The sequence below is a fragment of the Narcine bancroftii genome, chromosome 4 (genome assembly GCF_036971445.1).
Source record: "Narcine bancroftii isolate sNarBan1 chromosome 4, sNarBan1.hap1, whole genome shotgun sequence".
Lineage (NCBI taxonomy): Eukaryota > Metazoa > Chordata > Chondrichthyes > Torpediniformes > Narcinidae > Narcine > Narcine bancroftii.
Genome location: NC_091472.1, coordinates 273,360,038 through 273,383,741, shown reverse-complemented (window position 1 = coordinate 273,383,741; position 23,704 = coordinate 273,360,038). Strand labels below are relative to the sequence as shown.

Sequence of the window (23,704 nt, the reverse complement as noted above, 5' to 3'; positions counted from 1 at the left end):
TGCGCTGGATGGGTCACGTCTCCAGAATGGAGGACCATCGCCTTCCCAAGATCGTATTATATGGCGAGCTCTCCACTGGCCACCGTGACAGAGGTGCACCAAAGAAAAGGTACAAGGACTGCCTAAAGAAATCTCTTGGTGCCTGCCACATTGACCACCGCCAGTGGGCTGATAACGCCTCAAACCGTGCATCTTGGCGCCTCACAGTTTGGCGGGCAGCAGCCTCCTTTGAAGAAGACCGCAGAGCCTACCTCACTGACAAAAGGCAAAGGAGGAAAAACCCAACACCCAACCCCAACCAACCAATTTTCCCTTGCAACCGCTGCAATCGTGTCTGCCTGTCCCGCATCGGACTGGTCAGCCACAAACGAGCCTGCAGCTGACGTGGACTTTTTACCCCCTCCATAAATCTTCGTCCGCGAAGCCAAGCCAAAGACTCATTTAACAATTTACAAAGAATACATACTCAGGAATGAGAAAGAATCATGTTCTATATGTGTGCCCTTTTCTTTTTTATTTTTTTTTATTTTTCACACTATGACCAAAATACAAATAAACATTTCGCTCTTGAATATACCCAGTGTCATTTTCTCCCCTTTTTCCCCCTCCCTTCCCTCCCTCCTTCCCACTCCCCTCCCCACCCATTAAACATTCAGCATATATGATACATTAAACCCATTAAACAATGTCATCACACAATGAAAATAAACAAGAAAATTGTGTCATTTACTTTAGCACACTGGGTCAGTTCATTTCGTCTTTTTCTCATTCTGTCATTTTAGATGGTGGAGGTCCGCGGTAGGACTTCTCTGTTGTGTTCCATGTACTGTTCCTAAATTTGTTTGAATACTGTGATGTTATTTCTTAAATTATATGTTATTTTTCCAATGGAATACATTTATTCATTTCTATGTACCATTGCTGTATTCTCAGGCTATCTTCTGATTTCCAGGTTGACATTATACATTTTTTTGCTACAGCTAAGGCTTTCATAATAAATCTTTTCTGTGCTTCATCCAAATCGAGGCCAAGTTCTTTGCTTCTTATATTACTTAGAAGAAAGATCTCTGGATTTTTTGGTATGTATGTGTGCCCTTTTCTGATATCAAACTGAAAACCACCAATTAGAAAGTCGCTACCATTATGAACAGATCACTGATTTTTTTTTTGTGTAACTTAAGAAGATGAACAATGAACTAATCGTGCTGCCTTGATTGTTTTTAAACAATTGTATGATTGAGAATATCATTGATTCCTCATAACAGAAAATATGGTAAAACAGACCAGCAGACAAAATTTTCTATGTCCTTCAGTCCTCAGTAAGGTCATGAGTCACAAAATGGTGAATAATGGGATTATGACAAGCTCAATAGTTTGTGAAATAAATTGTGCACTTCATATTAACGTTTCTGGTTTGTTATTTTCGAGCTTAGACTATCTATTAGATAAATAGATCTAATAGATCTATAATCTAGTATCCATAATCTAGTAAAATATTTTTTATTTAAGATAATGGTAGTATGTTATTTTTCAGACACATTCTCTTTCCTCTTGACTGCACAACATTTCAATGTTTTAATGATAATTCTCACCTATAGTAATATCCATACATCTTTTATAATTTGGGAGAGAAATTATCTTGTAGCAACCATATATAACAATCCAGTTTTTAATTTAAAAAAAAATGTAGAGTTAGAACATGGTAACTGGCCATTGTGTCCCACAAGCCTATGTCATCCAAATACACCAATTAACCAACAAACCCCGAACATTTTTTAGATTGTGGGAGAAAATCAGAGTGGCCGGAGGAAACCTACGTGGTCACAGGGAGAATGTAAAAATCCTTACAGACGGTGGCGGATTTGAAGCCGAGTCACTGGCACTGTAATAGCATTGTGCTAAATACTACACTAACTGTGCCAAAATGAATAATAATTTTGCACTAATATTAATGCCTGGATGGAAACATCTCACTTCTAAATTCAAGGAATTTTATTTTGTAATTTGTAAATATGGAGTTATTAATAAAGAGATCATTATTGTTTTCCAGTCTATCACTTATGCTCATATTTTTATGATCAATTATATGCTAAGACCTATTGGCATGACCTTAGACATCATTGATAAGCCAGTAGAATGCCTTCCAAAACTGAGTTCACGTTGACAATTTAGCAAAGTATGATGGTCAGATAAGGCCTTTTCAGTACCAAATGTCTTCAGAATAACATTGTGTCTTTATCTTCACTCTGGCGTGAAATGACCTTTGTCTCTGTAGTAATGAAGCAGAAGGTTTGGTTCAACCTTTTGAGGCAGTGCAATGAAAACCTGAGTTTCATTTTGATTGGCATCCAGTAGGATATCATTGATTGTTTGAAAGATTAATTTCTCCTCATCACCGTCAACAGCCAGAACCCCACCCCTCCTCCATTCCCCTCCTATTTCTATTTGGTCATCACAGAGGGACCTGTTAGCTGTCTAATTTTCTGACCACTAATAAAGGTCTTTGACACATGACTTAGAATATGATTTTCTGATTATTAAAGATACTGAAGAAATGAGCTAACTTGTTTGCCATCTGTTTGCAGAAAATAGGTGATAGTCAACTGAGAGCCTCTTGCTTAATTCTATCTGGAGTAACTAACCATCCTTCCAAAGGACTAGATTAATTTAACTTTCAACAAGAAGAAAACCATATGATGAATGCAGATCCTTGATAACATTTTCTAAGATTCATTGTTGAGTATTTTTGCTCTGGAATTTGGATGTTGCAATCGTACAGAGAATCATTCCTCAGAAGTGGGAAAATAGCTTGGCAACCATGGTGTTCAGTGATAGAAACCAAGTTATTATTACTTCCAGTTGTTAGCATTTGACTTTTGGATTTGAAAATGGATCAAAGGAAATGCCATAAAATCCAAATTAAAAATCATACTTTTCTTTAAATTGCAGACCTACTTTTCAATTGTTAAAGAGACTGTTGTCCAATCCTGAATGTCTTAGATATGTACATGCACATAATTGAAGGATGATTTTCTCATGAAGTATTTGGCTTTTTGCTTACCATGTCACATGTTACCATTGTACTGTGAGAATATAGATAATTAATCCAGATACAAAGCCACCAGACAGTGAGGTGCAAGATATTAGTGCAAAATGATTGAAAATGGGTGAAATTCAGCAGAGCTATCTTGAGACTTGCATCATTGCCTGTTATAGAGATGCCAATGCTCCATAATTTTAAGTTGGGATAAAAAGTAAACAAAAAGTTCCAATAATCAGCACAAAAAAAATCTCCAAATGGTTATTAACTCAGCCAGCGCCATCTTGCCTTCACTCCCTCAAGGACATCTACAAGAGGCTGTGTCTTTAAAAAAAGCAGAATCTATCCTTAAGGACCCCCATCACCATGAAGGCTATGCCCTCTTCACTCTACTTTTTAGGGAAAAAGGTACAGGACCATGAAGATGGGCATAAGGATAGCTTTTTCCCCCTTCAATCAGATTTTTGAATGAAAAATGAAACATGGATACTACCTTACTCTCTTTTCTTTTTCTTCCTCTATTTTTATTTATTTTGTAATGTAGATTATATAAATATTTGCACAGTGATGCTGCCACAAAACAATCAATTTTGTGGCATGTTCATAACAATAAATTCTGATTCTGATTCAGGAGTCAACTTGACACTGCATTACTAATCAAATTTTGATGGAATGGGAGACCGTTAAAATTAAGTTATTGGACCATCTTCCTGGGAGACAAATACTCTTCTGTGTGATGTACAATTGTTATGTACTATTAAGACTAATATTGAGAGACCACTGTCATTTTGATTTTGGTAGCAAGCACTATGTGCAATAAAACACACTTAATAATAAGGTTCCAATCTTATATAACCATATAACAATTACAGTACGGAAACAGGCCATCTCAGCCCATATAGTCCGCACCGATTTAAGAGAACTCCACTAGTTCCACTTACCCGCTCCCTGTCCATAACCCTCCAACCCCCTCACATCCATGCACTCATCCAACCTTCTTTTAAATGACAAAATTGACCCTGCTGCAACCATCTCTTCCGGAAGGTCATTCCACTTAGCAACCACACTCTGAATGAAGTTTCCCCTCATGTCACTTCTAAACATTTTCCCCCTAACCTTTAACTTATGACCCCTCATTCCAATCTCACCTACCCTCAAGGGGGAAAAAAACCTATTCACATCTACTCTGTCTATCATAATTTTATATACCTCTATCAAATCCCCCCTCCACCTACTATGCTTTAATGAATAAAGTCTCATTCTACTCAATCTTTCTTTGTATTCTAGATACTGCAATCCAGACAACATTTTATTAAATCTTTTCTGCACCATCTCCACCTTATTGACATCCTTCCTATAATTTGAGGACCAGAAATGCACACAATATTCCAAATTCATCTTCACTAATGCCTTGAACAGTCTCAACATCACCTCTCAGCTACTATATTCTATGCTTTGATTTATTAGAAGTGGAGACTTGCTAATATTGCAAGCTCTCAATGTGTTTGTTGTGCACATGGAAGGCGTCGATCAAATAAAGCCTATTCACCATGCATTAACTACAGCCTTTATGTGTGTGATGTTGACAGAGGTACTAGTTCTTTCCTCATCAGTTTCATGCACTTTTTGACCTGAAAGGCACAATTGGTCAGAGCCTCTGGTAATTTACTAGAAATTCTCAAGCTATGAAATAAACATTATGTAAACTGGCCTGAAATCCACATCATGAGTAGAATCACTATGTAATTGGCTTTAATTAGACTAGTTCAAGAATACATCCATTATTGCTAGATTAGCGATGATTAATTATAATTTTATACATCAATTATATTTAACACCGGAGAAACTAAAAAAGTTTGGCCTTAGTAAGTCGGATTGCTGTTTTCGCTGTGACCAGATGGCTAATACTTTTTTGCACACTGTCTGGTTTTGTGATCGATTGCAACAGTTTTGGAAGGGTATTCAATCTATATTTAATAGTTGATATAATATTTGTCTTGTATTAGATCCTGGTATATTTTTATTAGGGAATATGCAATCATTAATTGATCTAGGCTTACAGGATTATCAGATTTCCTTTAGCTGTGGCCAAGAAATGTATAGCTCTTACTTGGAAAGATAGAAATATATTAACTTTAGATAGGTGGTATTTGGAGATGAAGTTCTGTTTGACTATGGAAAGGATATCTTTTTCAATTCAGGACAGGATGTCTTTTTATAGGTTGAAGTGGACTCCGTTTGCTAAATATATGCATTTAAGTTTGATTTAAATATGTTTTTAAGTCTGATATTTTAGTATTGATAACTTTTTTTGATGTTAGTATCTTTATTTGTTATGTTTTTTTGTGTAAGTGGGCCTTTTTTTATATAATATTGTTCATTTTATTAACTCTTCACTCTTTCATTCTTTATCTTGGGGGGGGTTAGACTAATTTTAAGCTAGGTCATTAATGTTGTGTACTAATTATTGGGGGGGTAGTTTATTTAGTCTGCCGTTGTAGTACTGTAATTTTTATTATCTTGCGTTTAATCTTTTTACTGTAACTTTCTATTTTATTCATGTTATAAAATCTTAAATAAAGTTTAAAAAAATACATCCATTAGTCATTTTATAAATAAAATAGCATTTGTCTATTTCTCCAGCATATCATCCAGTGGAACTCTGTTCCCAGCATTCCTTGGGCAATTTAAATGGGAACATTTTATATATCCAGTGAATAACCATCACCCAGGCAAGGGCCTCACTGAGATTCAGAAGTGATGGTTTGATAACAGTATAAAATCCCAATCATATTTAGATTAGCCACAGTGATGTCTGTGCCAAGGCTTAACTGTCCCATGAGGCAGCAGAAGAGGCTGATTATTTTTCCAGGATTCCTGATTTATCTGTGGGCTTCCCCTGTAGAGCAGAAGGGAAATGTGTACACTGGATCCTTGTATTAACCGTGACAAGCATCCATAATTTTAAGTTTGGGTAATCAGTAAGCCACAGTCATCAACCCTCCCTCAATGAGAAAGACCAAGTCCATTTTAATTCCTTTATATTATTTAAATAAATTTGGTATGACTCCTTCCAGAGCTTAATGACAATACAACTGCTGAATTGAATTGCAAAGAGACCACACATGTAAAGGAAGATCGAGGCTGTGTTTTATTTATGGCAATCTGATAATAAACCTTGTGTATGATTTATAGCATTAAAATGATCCTAGCTCTGCCAATCTAGTGATAAAGTTGCCATCCAGTCTAGTGATGGGTGCTTCCTATTAGTTTAATGATAAAAACATATGCCCAGTCTCCAATGAAGCATCACAGGGGATATATCTGATCTATGTGGATTACTGGAAGACAGAGCAAAGGAAATTCTACTTGGCTGGTAACTAACAGATAAGCCATATGGTATATGCCCTGGCTGATATTCAATTCCATCAAAAAATAAAATTCCAACAACAAAATAATTTCTCTTAAGGAGACAGGTTTTCCAAACTGTTATCGCCTAGCAACCAAGGGTTGTTTTTGTGGTGGTTTATTAAATCAAGAGGGTCAAAGATGAGATAAGTGTGTACAGTTTATTTTCCATGGTAGAAGAATGTAGAACTAGGTCATAGGTTTAAGGCTGGAGAGGAAAGACCTAAGGGGCAACTTTTTCACTCAGAGAGTAGTTCATGTTTGGAATGAACTGTCAGAGGAAGTTATAGAAGCAGATACAATTAAAATATTTTGATTGATATATGAATAGGAAGGCTAGGAAGAATACAAACCAAGTGAAAGCAAACAGGACAAGCCAAGAATGGTCAGCAAGGACGTTGAACAGAAGAGTATGTTCTATATGACTCAAACACTATGACTTATATCCATTGACATTCTTTTAAAGTACAGTTGGCTCTGTAATTTCCATGTAAACTTTTTTTTTAAAGCATCATATGTACTGTAACAGAAGCAAAGCAGAAGGTGGAATAAATATTGGGTACACCACTGTAGAGCTGTAACAAGTATAACTGCCTTACTGACCAGGTCTGACTGTGGCCTTGGGGGTGTTAGGTGGCCTTTGAATCTTCTCTCTGTGACAGCATCAGTTTACCAAGGTTCTCTGTTTTCCTTCCACCCACCAAAGGTGGTTGTTGGGAGAATTGGTAACTATAAATTGCCCTTAGTTCAAGTGAATATGGTGTTAACAAGCTTGTGAGAGAGAAGAGGTTACAGGAAAATAAGTAATTGAATGAGATTGATAGAATTGCTGTAAGAGCCGGCATAGATTCAATGGCTTTCTTTTTCTGTCTGTCAAGGCAATTCAAGAAATATGAAGCTTCTCATGCAACTGAAACAGAGTTATTGTTTCAGGCCATTTACCTTCCATCAAAACTAATTTTAATAAAAGGTCATTGATCTGAAATGTTATCTCTGTTTCTCCCTTCACTGAAGCTATCTGGCCTGTTGAGTATTTTTTGGTTTTTACTTCAGATTTTATGCACAATTTTTTTTAGCTTTATTTTTAATAACCCATTGTGAATTTGATTCTATCCATTTTCTACAAATGTTCAAATGTATATCAACTCCTCTAAATCTGACATTCCTACACATCTTAGCATAGAACAGCACACAGCACTGGAACAGGCCCTTCAGTCCATGTCTGCACCAAATGTGATGCCCGAGTTAAATTGCGCACACACACACACACACACACACACACACACACACACACACACACACACACACACACACACACACACACACACACACACACACACACACAATGCGCCTGACAGCTTATTATGTGGTGACTACTCTCTGAGTAAAATATTTGCCCTTCTCCTCTCCCTTAAACTTCCACCACACTCCTCCTCTTCCCCACCCCCCCACCTTAACAAATGTCCTCTAGTATGTGTTTTTTTTTAGACTGGGGAAAAAAGATACCAATTGTCTACCCTACCAATGCCTCTTATCATTTTATAAACCTATCAGATTTCCCATCCACCTCCAACACTTCAGAGAAAATAACCCAAGTTTGTCCAACCTCTCCCCCAAAGCTCATACACTCTCATCCAGGTGCAATCCTGGTTAATCACTTCTGTACCCTTTTCAAACCCTTCACATCTTTTCTGTAATGGGCGACCAGAATTGCACATGATACAGCCTAACCAAAGTTCTGTATAGCTGAAAAATGACTTCCTTACTTTAAAACTCAATGCCCTGCCCAATGAAGGCAAGCACATCATATGTCTTCTTTACATCCCTATCAACTGTGTAGGCACTTTCAATGATCTATCGACCACAACCTACAGATTTCTCTGGACAGTGATGCTTTGAAGGTTGAGTTAAATGAGATAGTCTGAAGATGCTTTTAAGACTCTTGTCATTAACAATGTATATTCCCCTTATATTTGACCTCAAAAGTGCCTGAAATAAACTCCAGCTTCTTAATCAAAGTAATCACTGCATAGTAAGTACTTCAAGGTCAATGAAGACCGAATGATGGCCAACAGGAACCTGCATGTGTTAGGCTATAGCTAAAAGAGCTCAGGTTTATTGATGGTAGAAAAGCTGATCAAGAGAATGTTGGAATTACGAGTCCACAGGCAAAATAGTTTCAAACACATGAACTAAAATTGGAAGGATTAAGAAACTAAAGTTCAACAAAAGGACTGTCAAGGATGTTTTCCTGGTGCCTTGGTCAACATTATCTGTGATCTCATACAAATATGGAAAGCAATATTAACTGTTAAAGTATTCCACTGTGGTTCATGATATTGTCTGCCAAAATTGTCTGACCCCCCCCCCCCCCCCCACCACCTCTGTCTTGGGTTCAAATGGGAATGTACTCAATGGAGGAGAGGGGAGAAAAGATAAAAATGGAGTGTCAAATCATGAAAGAAAAAGATGGAAATAACTTCTTGATAAGAATTAAACGGAAACTATCTATCTAACAAAAAATTGCTTTAGCAGTGAGCAGACAGGGATGTCCCCTGTCCCCAGTGTTTTTTTTTAATTACCAATTGAACTGCTGGCAGAGATAATAAGAAGGGATCCAGATATAAAGGGCTTCAAAGTAGGGAAGAAGAATGCAAAATCTGTCTATTCGCCATGGATGTGCGATTGTACCTATCAGAACCGACTAAATATTTGGAAAAATTACAAGTAACACTAGAAAAATATGGAAGAATATCAGGCTATAAAATAAATATGGATAAAAGTGAGATAATGGTATTAACAAATTATGAATATGAATGATACCAAAAAGGAAGTAAATTTAAATAGAAGATGGATGGAATAAAATATCTTGAAATAGCAACTGACAATAACAGGCAAAATCTGTACAAACTAAATTATGTTCCTCCTTTTGGGAAGATAGAAGGAGACCTACAGAAATGGAGAGGCTTACCGATTACTTTGGTGGGAAGGGTTAACTGCATCAAAATGAAAGTGATGCCAAGACTGCAATACCTCTTCAATCGCTGCCTACTTCATTACCTAAAAACTTTTTTTAAGCTAGTGAACAACCATATTAGATAGTTGCTATGGAATAATAAGGTACCAAGAATTCCTTTGGAAAAATTGATGTGGGACGACGGGCTGGGAGCATTTGGACTTCCAGACTTCGAAAAATATTACCTAGCTTCACAGGTTAAATTTCTTGCAGCCTTCTTCAGTGAAGACAACCCCCCTCCCCCCACCTTTGTCTTGGGTTCAAATGGGAATGTACTCAATGGAGGAGAGGGGAGGAAAGAAAAAAATTGAGTGTTAAATCATGAAAGAAAAAGATGGATAGCCCCATTTTAATACTTATGATTAGAACGTGATTAATAAATGTATAGGAAACAAAAGTAGGGATATCAATAAAAACACCATTGTGTAAAAATGTGTTGCTGCCTATGAGCATAGGCAATATAATATTAAATTCATGGTATGACAAAAGTATAAGATATATTAAGGACCGTTACACAGAAGGAACCCTTATGTCCTTTGAACAATTAAAACACAATTACGGAGTGGCCAATGGGACCTTCTATTTTCTCCAGCTTAGATCATTCTGAAGAGAAAAATAGGGACCAACAGTGACCCTACATGAAATTAGTGAAACTGAACAAATGGTTTGGATGGGTAACCCAGAGCTATATATATTAGGTAATTTCATGGAAATAAGCAATAAATTGTCTGAATATCAAATCTCATTTATAAAAATAGAACTGGCAGTCGCAAAAAAATGTATCACAATCACTTGGAACTTCAATTCCCCTCATATCACAATGGACTGCGGAAAGGAACAGCTGTATACCTATGGAAAAGACTCACATATAACGTAAAGAATAAACATGACACTTTCAGCCATGCCTGGAGCACATTGGGGCCCAGATACAGTAATAAAAAGGAACAAAAAAGGTATAAAAGTAACTATTATACATACAAAAATGTAGTTTCCCCATTTCTACTCTATATATTTAAAATATATGTAAGCTCTGATGGTGAATGGATCTGTATGTATGAGGGGAGGAGAGAATGGACTGTTTTTGTTTGTCGTGTTTGTGAGAAAAAAGTTTAATATATTGTATATTTAAAATGTTACTATGTATATTTTCTGAAAAAAATAAAAAAAGATTGTTTTAGCAGTAGAAAGAAAATGTACAGCAGAGACATGGAAATCAGATACCTGTTGGGTATTGAACTTTAGGATGCACAAATATATAACCGTATTCCAATTACAGTATGGAAACAGGCCATCTTTGCCCCTATAGTCTGTACTGATTTAAGTAATCTCCTCTAGTCCCACTTACCTGCCCATAACCCTCCAATCCCCTCACATCCATGCATCTATCCAATGTTTTCTTAAATGACAAAATTGTCCTTGCTGCAACCACCTCTTCTGGAAGGTCATTCCACTCAGTCACCACACTCTGAATGAAGAAGCACCCTCTCATTTTACTTCTAAAATTTTGGCCTCTAACCCTTAACTCATGACCCCTCACCTACCCTCAAGGGAGAAGAGGAATAAATATGATGTATTTTTGGAAATTTGGCACCAGTACTTAAGACAATAGGGAATTAATATATAGACATTTTTCCTTGAGCCTTGAAATTTGTTAACTTCCTTGAAATATTGTAAGCTATAAATGATTAATTTTGTGTGGTAAGGGGTGCTTGTGGCAACCATATTTCTATTCTAGTCCCTAACTTTTCTTTTCATATGTTTTTGTACTATTACATTTTTTTCTTTTGGGGTTAGTTTAGTGAGGCAGGGGTTGGGTGGTTGGGGATTATATCATCATGTAATGGATATTAAAATTTGATTGTTATATTTTGTGATTAGATATTATTACATGTATGGGAAACTTTTAAATAAAATTTTCCAAAAAAATTCATTGAGGTAGTTTGTGGGGTTTAATTCTGAAAGCACACTTTTAAAATATGTCCTTTGTATGTGCTTCTCAGATTTGTTTGCATGCTTAATTCTATGGCCAATATCTCTGAATCTTTTTGTTTGTATTTGATTCTTCCTCTCCTCTTGTGTCCATGTCCAATATGTCCATGTCCAATATGTATTTCTATTGCATGTACTTCAAACATCAAAATGCCAATGTATACTTTACTAATTCCTAATAAATTCTAATATTACCATCTGTTTTCTACAGACAATGATGTCATGTACTGATTATGATAAGGCTGAACAGAACATGGTAAGATTAAAACAACAGGGAGGTAATTAAATTCATGTAGGTCACTGTGAGGTCAGATTTGCAGCATTACATAAACATGGTCTAGAGCTACAAAGAGATTAAAAGTTCACAAACGAACACAAGTGGTTATTCCAGTGACAGCGACCCAGGTTCAAAACTGACACAGCCTGTAATGAATGTGCCTGTTCTCCTTGTGTCTATGTGTGTTTCAGATTTCTTCTCAGAGTACATGCATGACATCACATATAGCCCAGAGATTCTTTATCCAGCAGGTGAGGCAGAATTACCACTTATAGGTAGTGCAAAAAGAAACTGTACACAGCATATATATGTAAACAAATAAAGAACTGTAAACAAATAAAAGATGTAAACAAACTGTGCAATATAGAAAATTTTAAAAATTCAACAAAGTGCACAAGCAAGAGTCCTTAAATGAGTCCCTGATTGTATTTGTTGTTGTGCAGCCTACTGGTGGACAGATAGCAGTGAGAACAGAGCATGTTGGGTGATGTGGATCTTTGATGATTGCTGCTGCTCTCCAATGGCAGTGTTCCCCAGAGATGTTCTTAATGGTGGGGAAGGTTTTGCCTGTAATGTCCTGGGCTGTGTCCACTACCTTTTGGAGGTCTTTACTCCCAAAGATATTGGTGTCACCGTAACAGACCATGATGCAACTGGCCAGTATTCTTTCCACCACACATCTGTAGAAATTTGCCAGGGTTTCTGATGTCATACTAAACTTTTGCAAACTCCTGAGGAAGTAGAAGTGCTGACGTGCTTTCTTCACAATGCCATTAGTGTGTTGAGGTCCAGGAAAGATCCTCTGAGATAATGAATTCCAAGAACTTAAATTTTCTCACCCTCACCACCTCTAGTCCTCCAGTGATCACTGGATCACATGCCTCTGGTTTTCCCTTCCTGAAGTCAATAATTAGCCCCTTGGTTTGGTGACATTGAGTGTATGGTTGGTGTTGGTGCACCATTCAGCCAAGTTTTCAATCTTGGTTTCCTTCCACTCTTCAAAACATATAGGGGTTGTAGGTTAATTGAGGTATTAGGGTGGCACAGGGCTCATGAGCCAGAAAGGCTGTTATTGTGCTGTTCTCATATTTTTGTTAAATTTTAAAATCTAGTGAATGAAGGGTGACACAGTTGCACAACAGTAATGCTGTGAGCAAGTCGCAGTAATGGGATTGATAGGATTGCTTTGTTAGACCTGATAGCTGAATGACCTCTTTCTACATCATAGATAACCTGCTCTCTCTTCCATCTTACCTGTTCTGTGTCAGTTTACAGCAGGCTAATCTTATTGTAAAACATAACCTGCTAGATTCTTGATGGTGATTGCACAAGATCACAAGATAGAAGAGCAGATGTAGGCCGATCGGTTCATTAGGTCAGCTCTGCCAGTTAATCATGGGCTCTCCTTATCACTTAACCTCACTCTCCTGCCTTCTCCCTGTAACCCTTGATGCCCTGACTAATCAATTACCTGTCAATTTCTGTCTTACATATACCCCATGACCTTGCTTCCACTGCCACCTGTGCAGCAAGTTCCATAGACTCACAACCCTCTTGCTGAAGAAATTTCTCTGCATTTCTGTTTTGAATTGACACCCTTTTATCTTGAAATTGTGGGCTCTTATTCTGGATTCCACTACTATGGGAAACAACTTGGTCACATCTACTCTGTCCAAGCCTTTCAGCATTCAAAATATCTCCATGAGGTTCTTGCTCATGTGATCCAGTGATCACTGGAGGACTAGAGGTGGTGAGGGTGAGAAAATTTAAGTTCTTGGAATTCATTATCTCAGAGCTGGCAATTGTTCCTCATATGCTAACCCTTTCATTCCTGGTATAATTCTAGTAAATCTTCTCTGAACCTTCTCGAATGCTAGCACATCCTTTCTCAAATAAGGTGCCCAAAACTATACACAGTACCCCAAGTGAGTTCTTACCAATGCCCTATAGAATCTCATCGTTACATCCCTGCTCTTGTGTAGAAATGAAAGCCAACATTGCATTTGCTTTTTTCATTGCTGACTCAACCTGGAGATAAACCTTTAGACTATCACTTTGCACCTCCAATTTTTGAATTTTCTCCACATCTAAACAATAGTCTTCTCATTTATTTCTTGCACCAAAGTGTATGGCTGTACACTTCACAACATAGTATTTCACCTGTCATCTCTTTGCCCATTACCCTAATCTATCTGTCTCTTTACAGCCTTTCCATGTCCTCAGCACCACCAGCTCTACCATCTATTTGGTGTCATCTGCAAATTTAGACACATTATCCACATCATTTACATACAATATAAAAAGAGGTGGCCCCAACACTGACCCTTGCAGAACACCACTAGTAACCGGCAACCAACCTGAATAGAATCCCGTTATTCCCACTCTCTGTTTCCTGCCTATTAACCAATGCTCTATCCATGGTTCCTGTATTTTCACATGCTGTCAACTTGTTAAAGCAGCTTTATACGTGACACCTTGTCAAAGGTCTTTTAAAAGTCCAAATGCATAACATCCACAGCTCCTCCCCTGTTTGTTAACTCCTCAAAAAAATTGTAGTAGGTTTGTCAGGCATGATTTTCCTTTAAGGAAACCATACTAACTTGGTCTTATCTTGTGATGCTCCTCTGGGTTCTCTGTAACCTCATCTTTCACAATTGATTCCAACATCTTCCCAATCACCAACATCAGACTAATTGATATATAGTTTCCTTTCTGCTGCCTCCTTCCCTCTTAAACAGCAGAGTGACATTTAAAGTTCTGCAGTCCATGCGGAATCCATTGATTCCTGAAAGATCAATACGAATGCCTCAACAATCTCTGCAGTAAATTCCTTCACAACTCTAGGATGCATTATACCTTTAGACCAGTAGTCTCAACCTTTTTCTTTCCATTCACATACAACTTTAAGTATTCCCTATGCCATAGATGCTATGTGATCAGTAAGGGATTGTTTAAGGTGGTTTGTGGGTGAAAAGAAAAAGTTTGAAAACCTTTGTTTTAATCGTACTTAATTGACTCATTATGTGCATGGTTTCATTACTCCAAAAGAAATGGGCTAATGACAATTTTTCTCTAGCAAAATATTTCAGTAATAATTGGGTTTAGAGCAGTGATTCTCAACCTTTCCCTTTCCACCCACATACCACCTTAAGCAATCCATTACTAATCACAGAGCACTGATGCCATAGGGATTATTTAAAGAGGTATGTGAGTGGAAAGAAAAAGGTTGAGAACCACTGCCTTAGACCATATAGCTTCCCAAGTACCTTCTCTCCTGTGATCGTGACAGCACTCACTTCATTTCCCAGTGACCCTTGAGAGTCAGGTAAGCTACTAATGTCTTCTTCCATGAAGACTGATCCAAAATATTCATTCAGTTCCTCTGCCATCTCCTTGTCTCCCATTGCAATCTCTCATCTCATTTTATAATGGTCCTATGGCTACACTTATCTCTCTTTTGCTCTTTATATACTTAAAAAAACCTTTCAGAATCCTCCTTGATATTACTTGCTAACCTAGTTTCATAAATTTTCTTTTCCTTTCTTATCACCTTCTTAGTTGCCTTCTCTAAGTATTTAAAGGTTTCCCAGTCCAATGTCTTCCCACTAATTTTTTGCTTCCTTGTCCACCCACTCTTTTGCTTTTATTTTGGCTTTAACTTCACTTGTCAGCCATAATTGTCTCATTTTTTTTATTTCACAATTTTCTTTTGTTTTGATATGTGTTCCTGTCCTGCACTTTCCTCATTTTTTCAGAAACTCCAGCCATTGCTGATCTGCTGTCTTCCCTAATTGTGCACTTTTCCATTCGATTTTGGCCAGATCCTCTCTCATGCAACTGAAATATCGACACATCAGACTTTAACCTTTTCTTCTCAAATTTCACAGTGAATTCATTAATATTCTGATCACTGCCTCCAAAGGGACTCTTTACCTTAAGCTCTCTAATCATCTCTAGTTAATTTGATAGCACCCAATCCAAAATAGCTGATATCCTGGTGGCTTCATCAACAAGCTGTTCCAAAAAGCCATCCTGTAGGCATTCCCCATACTCTCCCTCCTGGGATTCCATACAGACCTGGATCTCCCAATCTACTTTCATGTTAAAATCCTCCAAGATTATTGTAATGTGGTCCTTCTGACATGCCTTCTGTATTTTCTGTTTTACTTTGTAGTTGACATCCTGGCTGCTGTTTGGAGGCCTCTATATAACTGCCATTAGGGTCCTTTTATCTCAACCCATAAAGATTCTACCTCTTCTGATCCTATGCCCCTTCTTTCCACTGATTTAATGTTGTTGTTTACCAGCAGGGCCATGCCACCCCCTCTGCCTACCTGCGATACACTGTGTATCCTTGGATGTTCAGATCCCAATAACACCCATCCTTTAGCCACTCAGTAATGGCCACAGCATCATACCCTCCAATGTATAACTGTACTGCAAGATCATCCACCTTGTTTCTTTTTTTTTTAAACTTTATTTAAGATTTTATAACATGAATAAAATAGAAAGTTACAGTAAAAAGATTAAACATAAGATAATAAAAATTACAATACTACATCGGCAGACTAAATAAACTAAACCCTCCCCCAAATTAGTACACAACATTAATGACCTAGCTTAAAGTTAGTCTAACCCCCCCCCAAAATAAAGAGTGAAAGAGTGAAGAGTTAATAAAATGAACAATATTATATTAAAAAAACCCTTACACAAAAAAAGATAAAACATAACAAATAAATATACTAACATTAAAAAAATTATCAATACTAAAATATCAAACTTAAAAACATATTTAAATCAAACTTAAATGCATATATTTAGCAAACGGAGTCCATTTCAACCTATAAAAAGACATCCTATCCTGAATTGAAAAAGATATCCTTTCCATCGTCAAACAGAACTTCATCTCCAAATACCACCTATCTAAAGTTAATATATTTCTATCTTTCCAAGTAAGAGCTAGACATTTCTTGGCCACAGCTAAAGCTAAATAGATAAAAGAAATCTGATAATCTTGTAGGTCCAAATCAATTAATAATTGCATATTCTCTAATAAAAATATACCAGGATCTAATACAAGACAAATATTATATAAACTATTAAATATAGATTGAATACCCTTCCAAAACTGTTGCAATCGATCACAAAGCCAAATAGTATGCGAAAAAGTATTAGCCGTCTGGTCACAACGAAAACAGCAATCTGACTTACTAAGACCAAACTTTTTTAGTTTCTCCAGTGTTAAATATAACTGATGTATAAAATTGTAATTAATCATCGCTAATCTAGCATTAACCAATTTCCTAATACTATTCTGACAAATTTCCATCCAGGCTTCTTCAGCTATTATAAAACCTAAATCTTTTTCCCATTTCAATTTATCCTTATCCCAATCTTTTTTACTATCAATTTCTTGTAAAATACAATACAAATCAGATATATATCCCTTTTGTGCTATTGAAAGTACATATTCCTCAAAATTAGAATCAGGCAATAAAATCATATGTCGACCACATATCTGTTTTACAAAAGATCTTAATTGATAATACACAAATACAGAGTTTCCTTTGTAATTCATCAAAAGAACAAAAACATACCTCAGAAAAACAATCGGATAATTTTTTTATTCCCTTCCTTTCCCACTGTTTCAAAGTGATATTGGAGACTGTAAAAGGAACAAGTTGATTGTTATATAATGGCAATCGTCCAGACCATTTATTTTTGAGCCCCAATTTATTAAGTTTACTTGTCCATAAATTTAATAAATGCTTCAATATTGGGACATCATAAGTTCGTAATAATTTTTTATTCCATCGAAACAAAAACACATGAGAATTTTTTTCTGAAATAACCACTATTTCTATATTTGCCCAACTGGGCGGGTCATCCATATTCATTAATGCACTAAGAAATTTAAATTGAGCTGCTTCATAATAATGTTGAAAATTCGGTAATCTTAAACCTCCAAATTGAAAATCCCACATCAGCTTTCTCATCGCTACCCTCGGAAATTTTCCCTTCCATAAAAAGTCTCTAATTGCTTTATATAGATCCTTAAAAAAACTTTTATTTAAAAAATAAGGAATTGATTGAAACAAATATTGTATTCGAGGAAAAATATTCATTTTTATAGTATTAATCCTCCCTAATAAACCCAAAGGCAAATCCTTCCACCTAATCAAATCTAATTTAATCCTTTTCATTAAAGGAAGATAATTAATTGAATATAAATCTTGAAATTCCGTATTAACATTAATTCCTAAATATTTAATTCGTGTGGTCAACTTCAAATTTGTAATACTTTTATACATTGAATAATCATTTTTACAAATTGTTAAAATTTCACTTTTGGTCCAATTTACTTTATAATCAGATAATTGACCATAAATTTCTAAACATCCTTGAATTGTTGGTAAAGAAATACCTGGATCCACCAAATATAATAAAACATCATCAGCAAATAGATTAATCTTATATTCCTCATTCAAAACTCTCATGCCTTTAACATTTTCATTTTGATGTATTAATTGTGCCAAAGGCTCAATAACTATAGCAAATGAAGCAGGTGACAATGGGCACCCTTGTCGAGTAGACCTTGTTAAATTAAAAGATTCTGAAATCTGCCCATTGACAGCAATTCTGGCCTTCGGACTATTATATAAAGCCTTTATAAATCCAATAAATGAAGAACCAAAACAAAATTTCTCAAGTACTTTAAACAAAAACTTCCATTCCACTCTATCAAAAGCCTTTTCTGCATCCAGCGAAACCACAATTGGATAATTCATCTGAGATTTAGATTTATTTATCAAAGTTATTAAACGCAAAATATTATCTGATGCATATCTATTTTTTATAAATCCCGTTTGATCACAATGTATTATTTTAGGCAAATATTGAGCTAATCGATTAGCCATAGCTTTTGCTACAATTTTATAATCTACATTTAACAGCGATATTGGTCTATAAGAAGAAACCTGTAAAGGATCTTTATCTTTTTTTGGTATAAGTGTAATTATTGCATTGGAACAAGACTCGGGTAATCGAAAAGTGTGATAAATTTGTTGTCAAACATCCTTTTAAATAGGAAATATATCAGCGTAAAAAGTTTTATAAAACTCTATAGAAAACCCATCTTCACCAGGTGCCTTTCCATTTGGCATATCTCTTATCGCCGTTTCTGTTTCCTTTTCTGTAAAGGATTTATCTAACTCCTGTCTATCTTCTTGATTCAATTGTGGCAATTTAATATTTTTCAAAAAAGTATCTATAGCATCTTCAGTTACATCTTTACATTCCGAAGTATATAATTTTTAATAAAAATTACAAATTTCCTCATTAATTTCCTTTTGACTAAAAGTAATACCCGATTTCTTTCTAATTACTGGTATAATTCTAGATAATTGTTCCTTTTTTAACTGCCATGACAGAACTTTATGAGCTTTCTCACACCATTCATAAAATTTATGTTTAGTTCGGTTCATTAAACATTCAAACCGATAAGTTTGTAATTCATTATATTTAAATTTTAAATTAGTTAACTGATTCTTTTGCGTTTCAGTAGCATTTTTTTGAAATTCTTTTTCAATAACAGTTATCTTTTTCTCTAAATCTTCAATCTCTTCAATTCTCTCTTTCTTTACTTTAGAAGCATGACTAATAATTTGACCTCGTAAAAAAGCTTTCATTGCATCCCATAAAACAGAATGACTAGAAACAGAATTACAATTATTACTAATAAAAACCTCAATTTGTTGTTTTAAATAACTAATAAATTCCGGTTTTTGCAGTAACATAGTGTTGAATCTCCATCTTGGAGCTCTCTGAACATCCTGTGAACTCTGATATTCTAATAATAATAATGAGTGGTCCGAAACCAGTCTTGCCTTATAATCCACAGATGTCACCTTATCCTGCAAATGTGTTGAAATTAAAAAATAATCAATTCTAGAAAAAGAATTATGTCGTGACGAATAAAAAGAAAAATCTTTCTCTGTAGGATTAAATCTTCGCCAAATATCAACTAAATTCAAATCTGACATCATATTAGTTACTTGAACTGCCATCTTCGATTTGGATACTTGTCCAATAAAGGCTCCAATACCACATTCAAATCTCCCCTAATCATCACATTAGAATTTGATTATCCAAGTAATAAAGACATATCGACAACAAAAGCTGTATCCTCAACATTCGAAGCATAAACATCAAGCAAAGTCCAAGCTTCATTAAAAATTGTACAGTTCAATTTTAATAATCTTCCACCATTTTTCTCTTCATTTTGTAACTGAAATGGTAAATTCTTGTGCACCAAAATTGCCACTCCTTTTGCTTTTGAATTAAATGAAGAATAAAAAAACTTGTCCAACCCATACACGTTTGAGTTTCAAATGAGTTTCCTGTAAAAAATCCACATCAACTTTTAATTTTTTTTAAGTAAGCAAGTACTTTCTTACGCTTAATGGGATTATTTAAACCCTGGATATGAAAAGAAGCAAACTTCAATTTAGACATTCCTTACAGCAACTCAACACAAGAAAAAAAAGAAAAAAAAAGAAAGAAAAAAAAGAAAAGAAACCCCCCCAAAAAATAAAACCCTTCCTCTTATTCCCTCTTAAAACTACAATCAAAACAAAAAAAAAGAAAAAAAAATATTTATTTTAAAAAAAGTAATAAAAAAACTTCACTCCTTAACCCAAAAATTAAGAAAAAAAAACAGGCAGGAGGTTACTACTATCTTCCTGTTTAAACCGCACAATGCGGTAACTCCCACAAAATACTGGGTGTGAGATAACTCACACATAGCTGACGACTTCTGGAAAATAGTGCCCACCCAGTTCCCTCTGCCAACTCCCATTTCATATTAAACTATCATCAATGACTAAGATCTTCCAAAAAAAATTTTAAAAAAGATGTTTTTTTTAAATCAATTTTATCACTTCGACCACCATTGTTTCCATTTCTTCTTGGAATCTGATTCCCATCTTGTATCTCCACTTTCTTTGGAGACCGAGGAGGACTACGTCATTCTTGAAATTGCATGATCGGTAAAGATTGACCAAAGTCCATAGTTTCTTTAGGATTATCAAAAAACTTTGGCTGATATCCATCCTGAAAAATCTTCAATACCGCAGGGTACCTAAAAGTTGCCTTGTATCCTTTTTTCCACAACAACTCTTTCACAAAATTAAATTCACGTCGTTGAAACATAATTTCTTGACTCAGATCCGGATTTTAAAAAAAACACGATTATTCTGGACCATCAAAGGAGATCTATTTTGCTGAGCGTTTCTAATAGCCACACGTAAAATTGTCTCTCTATCACAACAATTTAAACAATGGACCAGAACAGGTCTCGGATTTTGTCCTGAAAAAAGTTTCCTTCTTAAAGCTCTGTGAGCACGTTCCAATATTAAACCTTCAGGGAACTTATCTTGCCCTAACACTCATGGAATCCATTCGGTAAAGAATTTTCTTGGATCTGGCCCTTCTATATCTTCTGGCAAACCAACAATTTTTACATTGTTCCGTCTAGATTGGTTCTCCAAATAATCAACTTTTTTTGCTAGATTTTTATTCTGAATCTCCAATGTTTCAATTGTTTTGTTTACATCTTGCAGTTGGTCTTGTACATCAACTAAACCTTGATCACACATATCAAGTCTTTCAGTGGTTTGAAGTTTAAATGCTCCATAGTCAGCCATCTGTTGAGTATTGATATTCACCAATTCATTAAGCTTAGAATAGACGTGGTCATAGAGTTACCTAGCTGTTTCATTGAAGAATATATCTTAAATTCAAGATTCTTAACAATCATATCAGCAAAAGTAGATTCAGACATAGTAGGATCCTGCTGTTTCTGAGAAACCGAAGGGTCTTTTGTCCCTTCCCTTGGTTTAGCAGCCTTTCTTGCAGTATGGCTCCATGTAGAAACTCCTGCCACAGCCCCCTCAGCAATATCCGGAGGCTGATAGTCAGGGTTATCCTTATCCTTAAGCCATCTGTCATCAAAAGCCTCCATTATATCCATACCTGGGAAAAATGTCATGACTGGTGGTGCATTTCGCAGCGCCACCGCTATATCAATCGGAGGTTGGCTCTTTAACTCTCCAGCTGGCGGCGCCCCAGCTGATTCAGCTGTCAAAGTCTCGGTGACAGCGCTCACAGCGGTTGTTGTTTGAAATATACGCACCCGGCCAGCCCTTTGTTCTAAAGGCTGCCGAGTGCCATCTTTAGAGAGCCCTACCAGTACAATGCCGAATCCTGCACTTCTTCTCCTGGATCCATTCCACGCTGAGTCCTGGCTTCTTGTAAACAGGTAGGCTCAGATAATTTCGGGAAATGTAATTTTTTAACAATCTGTTGGTGTTTTCTTTCACTTTTTTTTAAAACAAATGTACCATTAGGCATTAATCCAACATCTCTTACTATTTTTAAACTTTTTAAAGAATTTTAACGGGCACTTAGAAACAAAACAATAAATCAGAGTCAGGAGAGGACTGGAAAGCACATCTGTTCCTTACGCCATCTTGCCACGCCCCATCCACCTTGTTTCTAATGCTCCTTGCATTTAAGTATAATACCTTTAGACCAATAGTATGCATTATGTCTCTGTCATCCCTCGATTACATGGAGAGATTTTTTTCTGCACTGACTACTAGAAATGAGTGACTCTTGAGAACACTCTCCAAGGTGGCTATAGTACAGGGAGTTGATAATAATAGTGGGAAGAGTGTGGCAATCCACACAGCTGCTGTAACGTGCGGACTCATCGCAACATCTGGCACTGAGATGTATAATATAGAGATGCTGCAATCATTGTCAATGATAACTCATGAATAGAGAACCACAGAAAAACAAATAAAATATCAAGAGATATTGAGTCACATTTTTTTCTCTTAGATACTCTCCCACCTATATCTACCTATGATCTCTTACCGTTTAGCCTGTGCACCTCCTCCTGCTTATTCTTAGACAAAGGGCTCAAGCCTGAAACACTGGTTACCCTTTCCTCCCAGTAGCTCTTAAGTGACCTGCTGAGTTTCTGCAGCATTTTTTTTTGTATTGATTGCATTACAATCCCAGCATCTGCAGACTTCCCTGTTTAAATCCTTTAATACATGTTATCTTTGCTGGACTTAGCTTGCTCCTTACTATATATAAAGATACAAGCTACAGGAGGCACCTTTGACAGTCAATTTCCCACACTAGGTGTAGAAATTTCCGTCACAAACTAGATGACACCTTTGGATGAGTGTCTAATCCAGGATAAATATCTAATGATCTTGGATGAATTATATCTAGATGTGCCTGAGTCAAATTCCTCTTGGTCAATACTCACCTAGAAATGATAAACACAATTAAATGTGAACAAAATGGATTTTACGTGCAAATTGCACATAAGAGCGATGGATAAAGACATCTAATTTATCAACAGAAAAAGCAAAATACATTCTGCAGAAATATGCTATCAGAATCATCTCATTTAAAGCCACTATGAAAAGCCAAAAAACCAGCGCTGACTGCATTTGACTTTACATTGTCTGGAGTAATGCCTGTCAAATACTAATTCACAATTACAAGCACATGAACATCACATTCATCCTGTGAACAATGGTATCCTCATGAGTCATTTAACCTAGAGCCTGCAATAACAGATCTGAGAGCTATAATTAACCAGATCATTCCATAAGTGAAATCATTATTTTTAAAAATGTAATTGTTATTAATCACCCTCAAAACCATGTGCAATCCTGCATGTACACTATACTAAAGTATTGACCTTGGCTCAGTAGTCGTTCTCTTGCCTCTGAGTCAAGAGGCCACAGGTTCAAGTCTCACTCTAGGGACTTACTCACACCATCCAGGCTAATGGTGCAATGCAATTCCAGGAAATATTGCAAAAGATTTTTTTTTCCAGACTTGTTAAACCTAATTCCTTTCTTCTCATCAAACAAAACAGAAAATGTTGCAA

At 36.0% G+C, this 23,704-nt stretch overlaps 1 protein-coding gene across 19 annotated transcripts in view; it reads left to right on the top strand.

The window, feature by feature from the left end:
• arhgap15 (Rho GTPase activating protein 15) overlaps positions 1 to 23,704 on the top strand; it is an 826,317-nt gene that overhangs the window by 705,067 nt on the left and 97,546 nt on the right. The window contains exon 18 of one of the 19 annotated variants that reach the window (XM_069935049.1): positions 7,327 to 7,415. The exons of the other annotated variants lie outside the window; for them this stretch is intronic. Within the exon in view, the coding sequence (XP_069791150.1) occupies positions 7,327 to 7,406 (80 nt within the window). The 3' untranslated portion in view covers positions 7,407 to 7,415. Of the gene's footprint in view, positions 1 to 7,326; positions 7,416 to 23,704 lie in introns of those variants that run through there. 19 annotated transcript variants of the gene reach the window in all.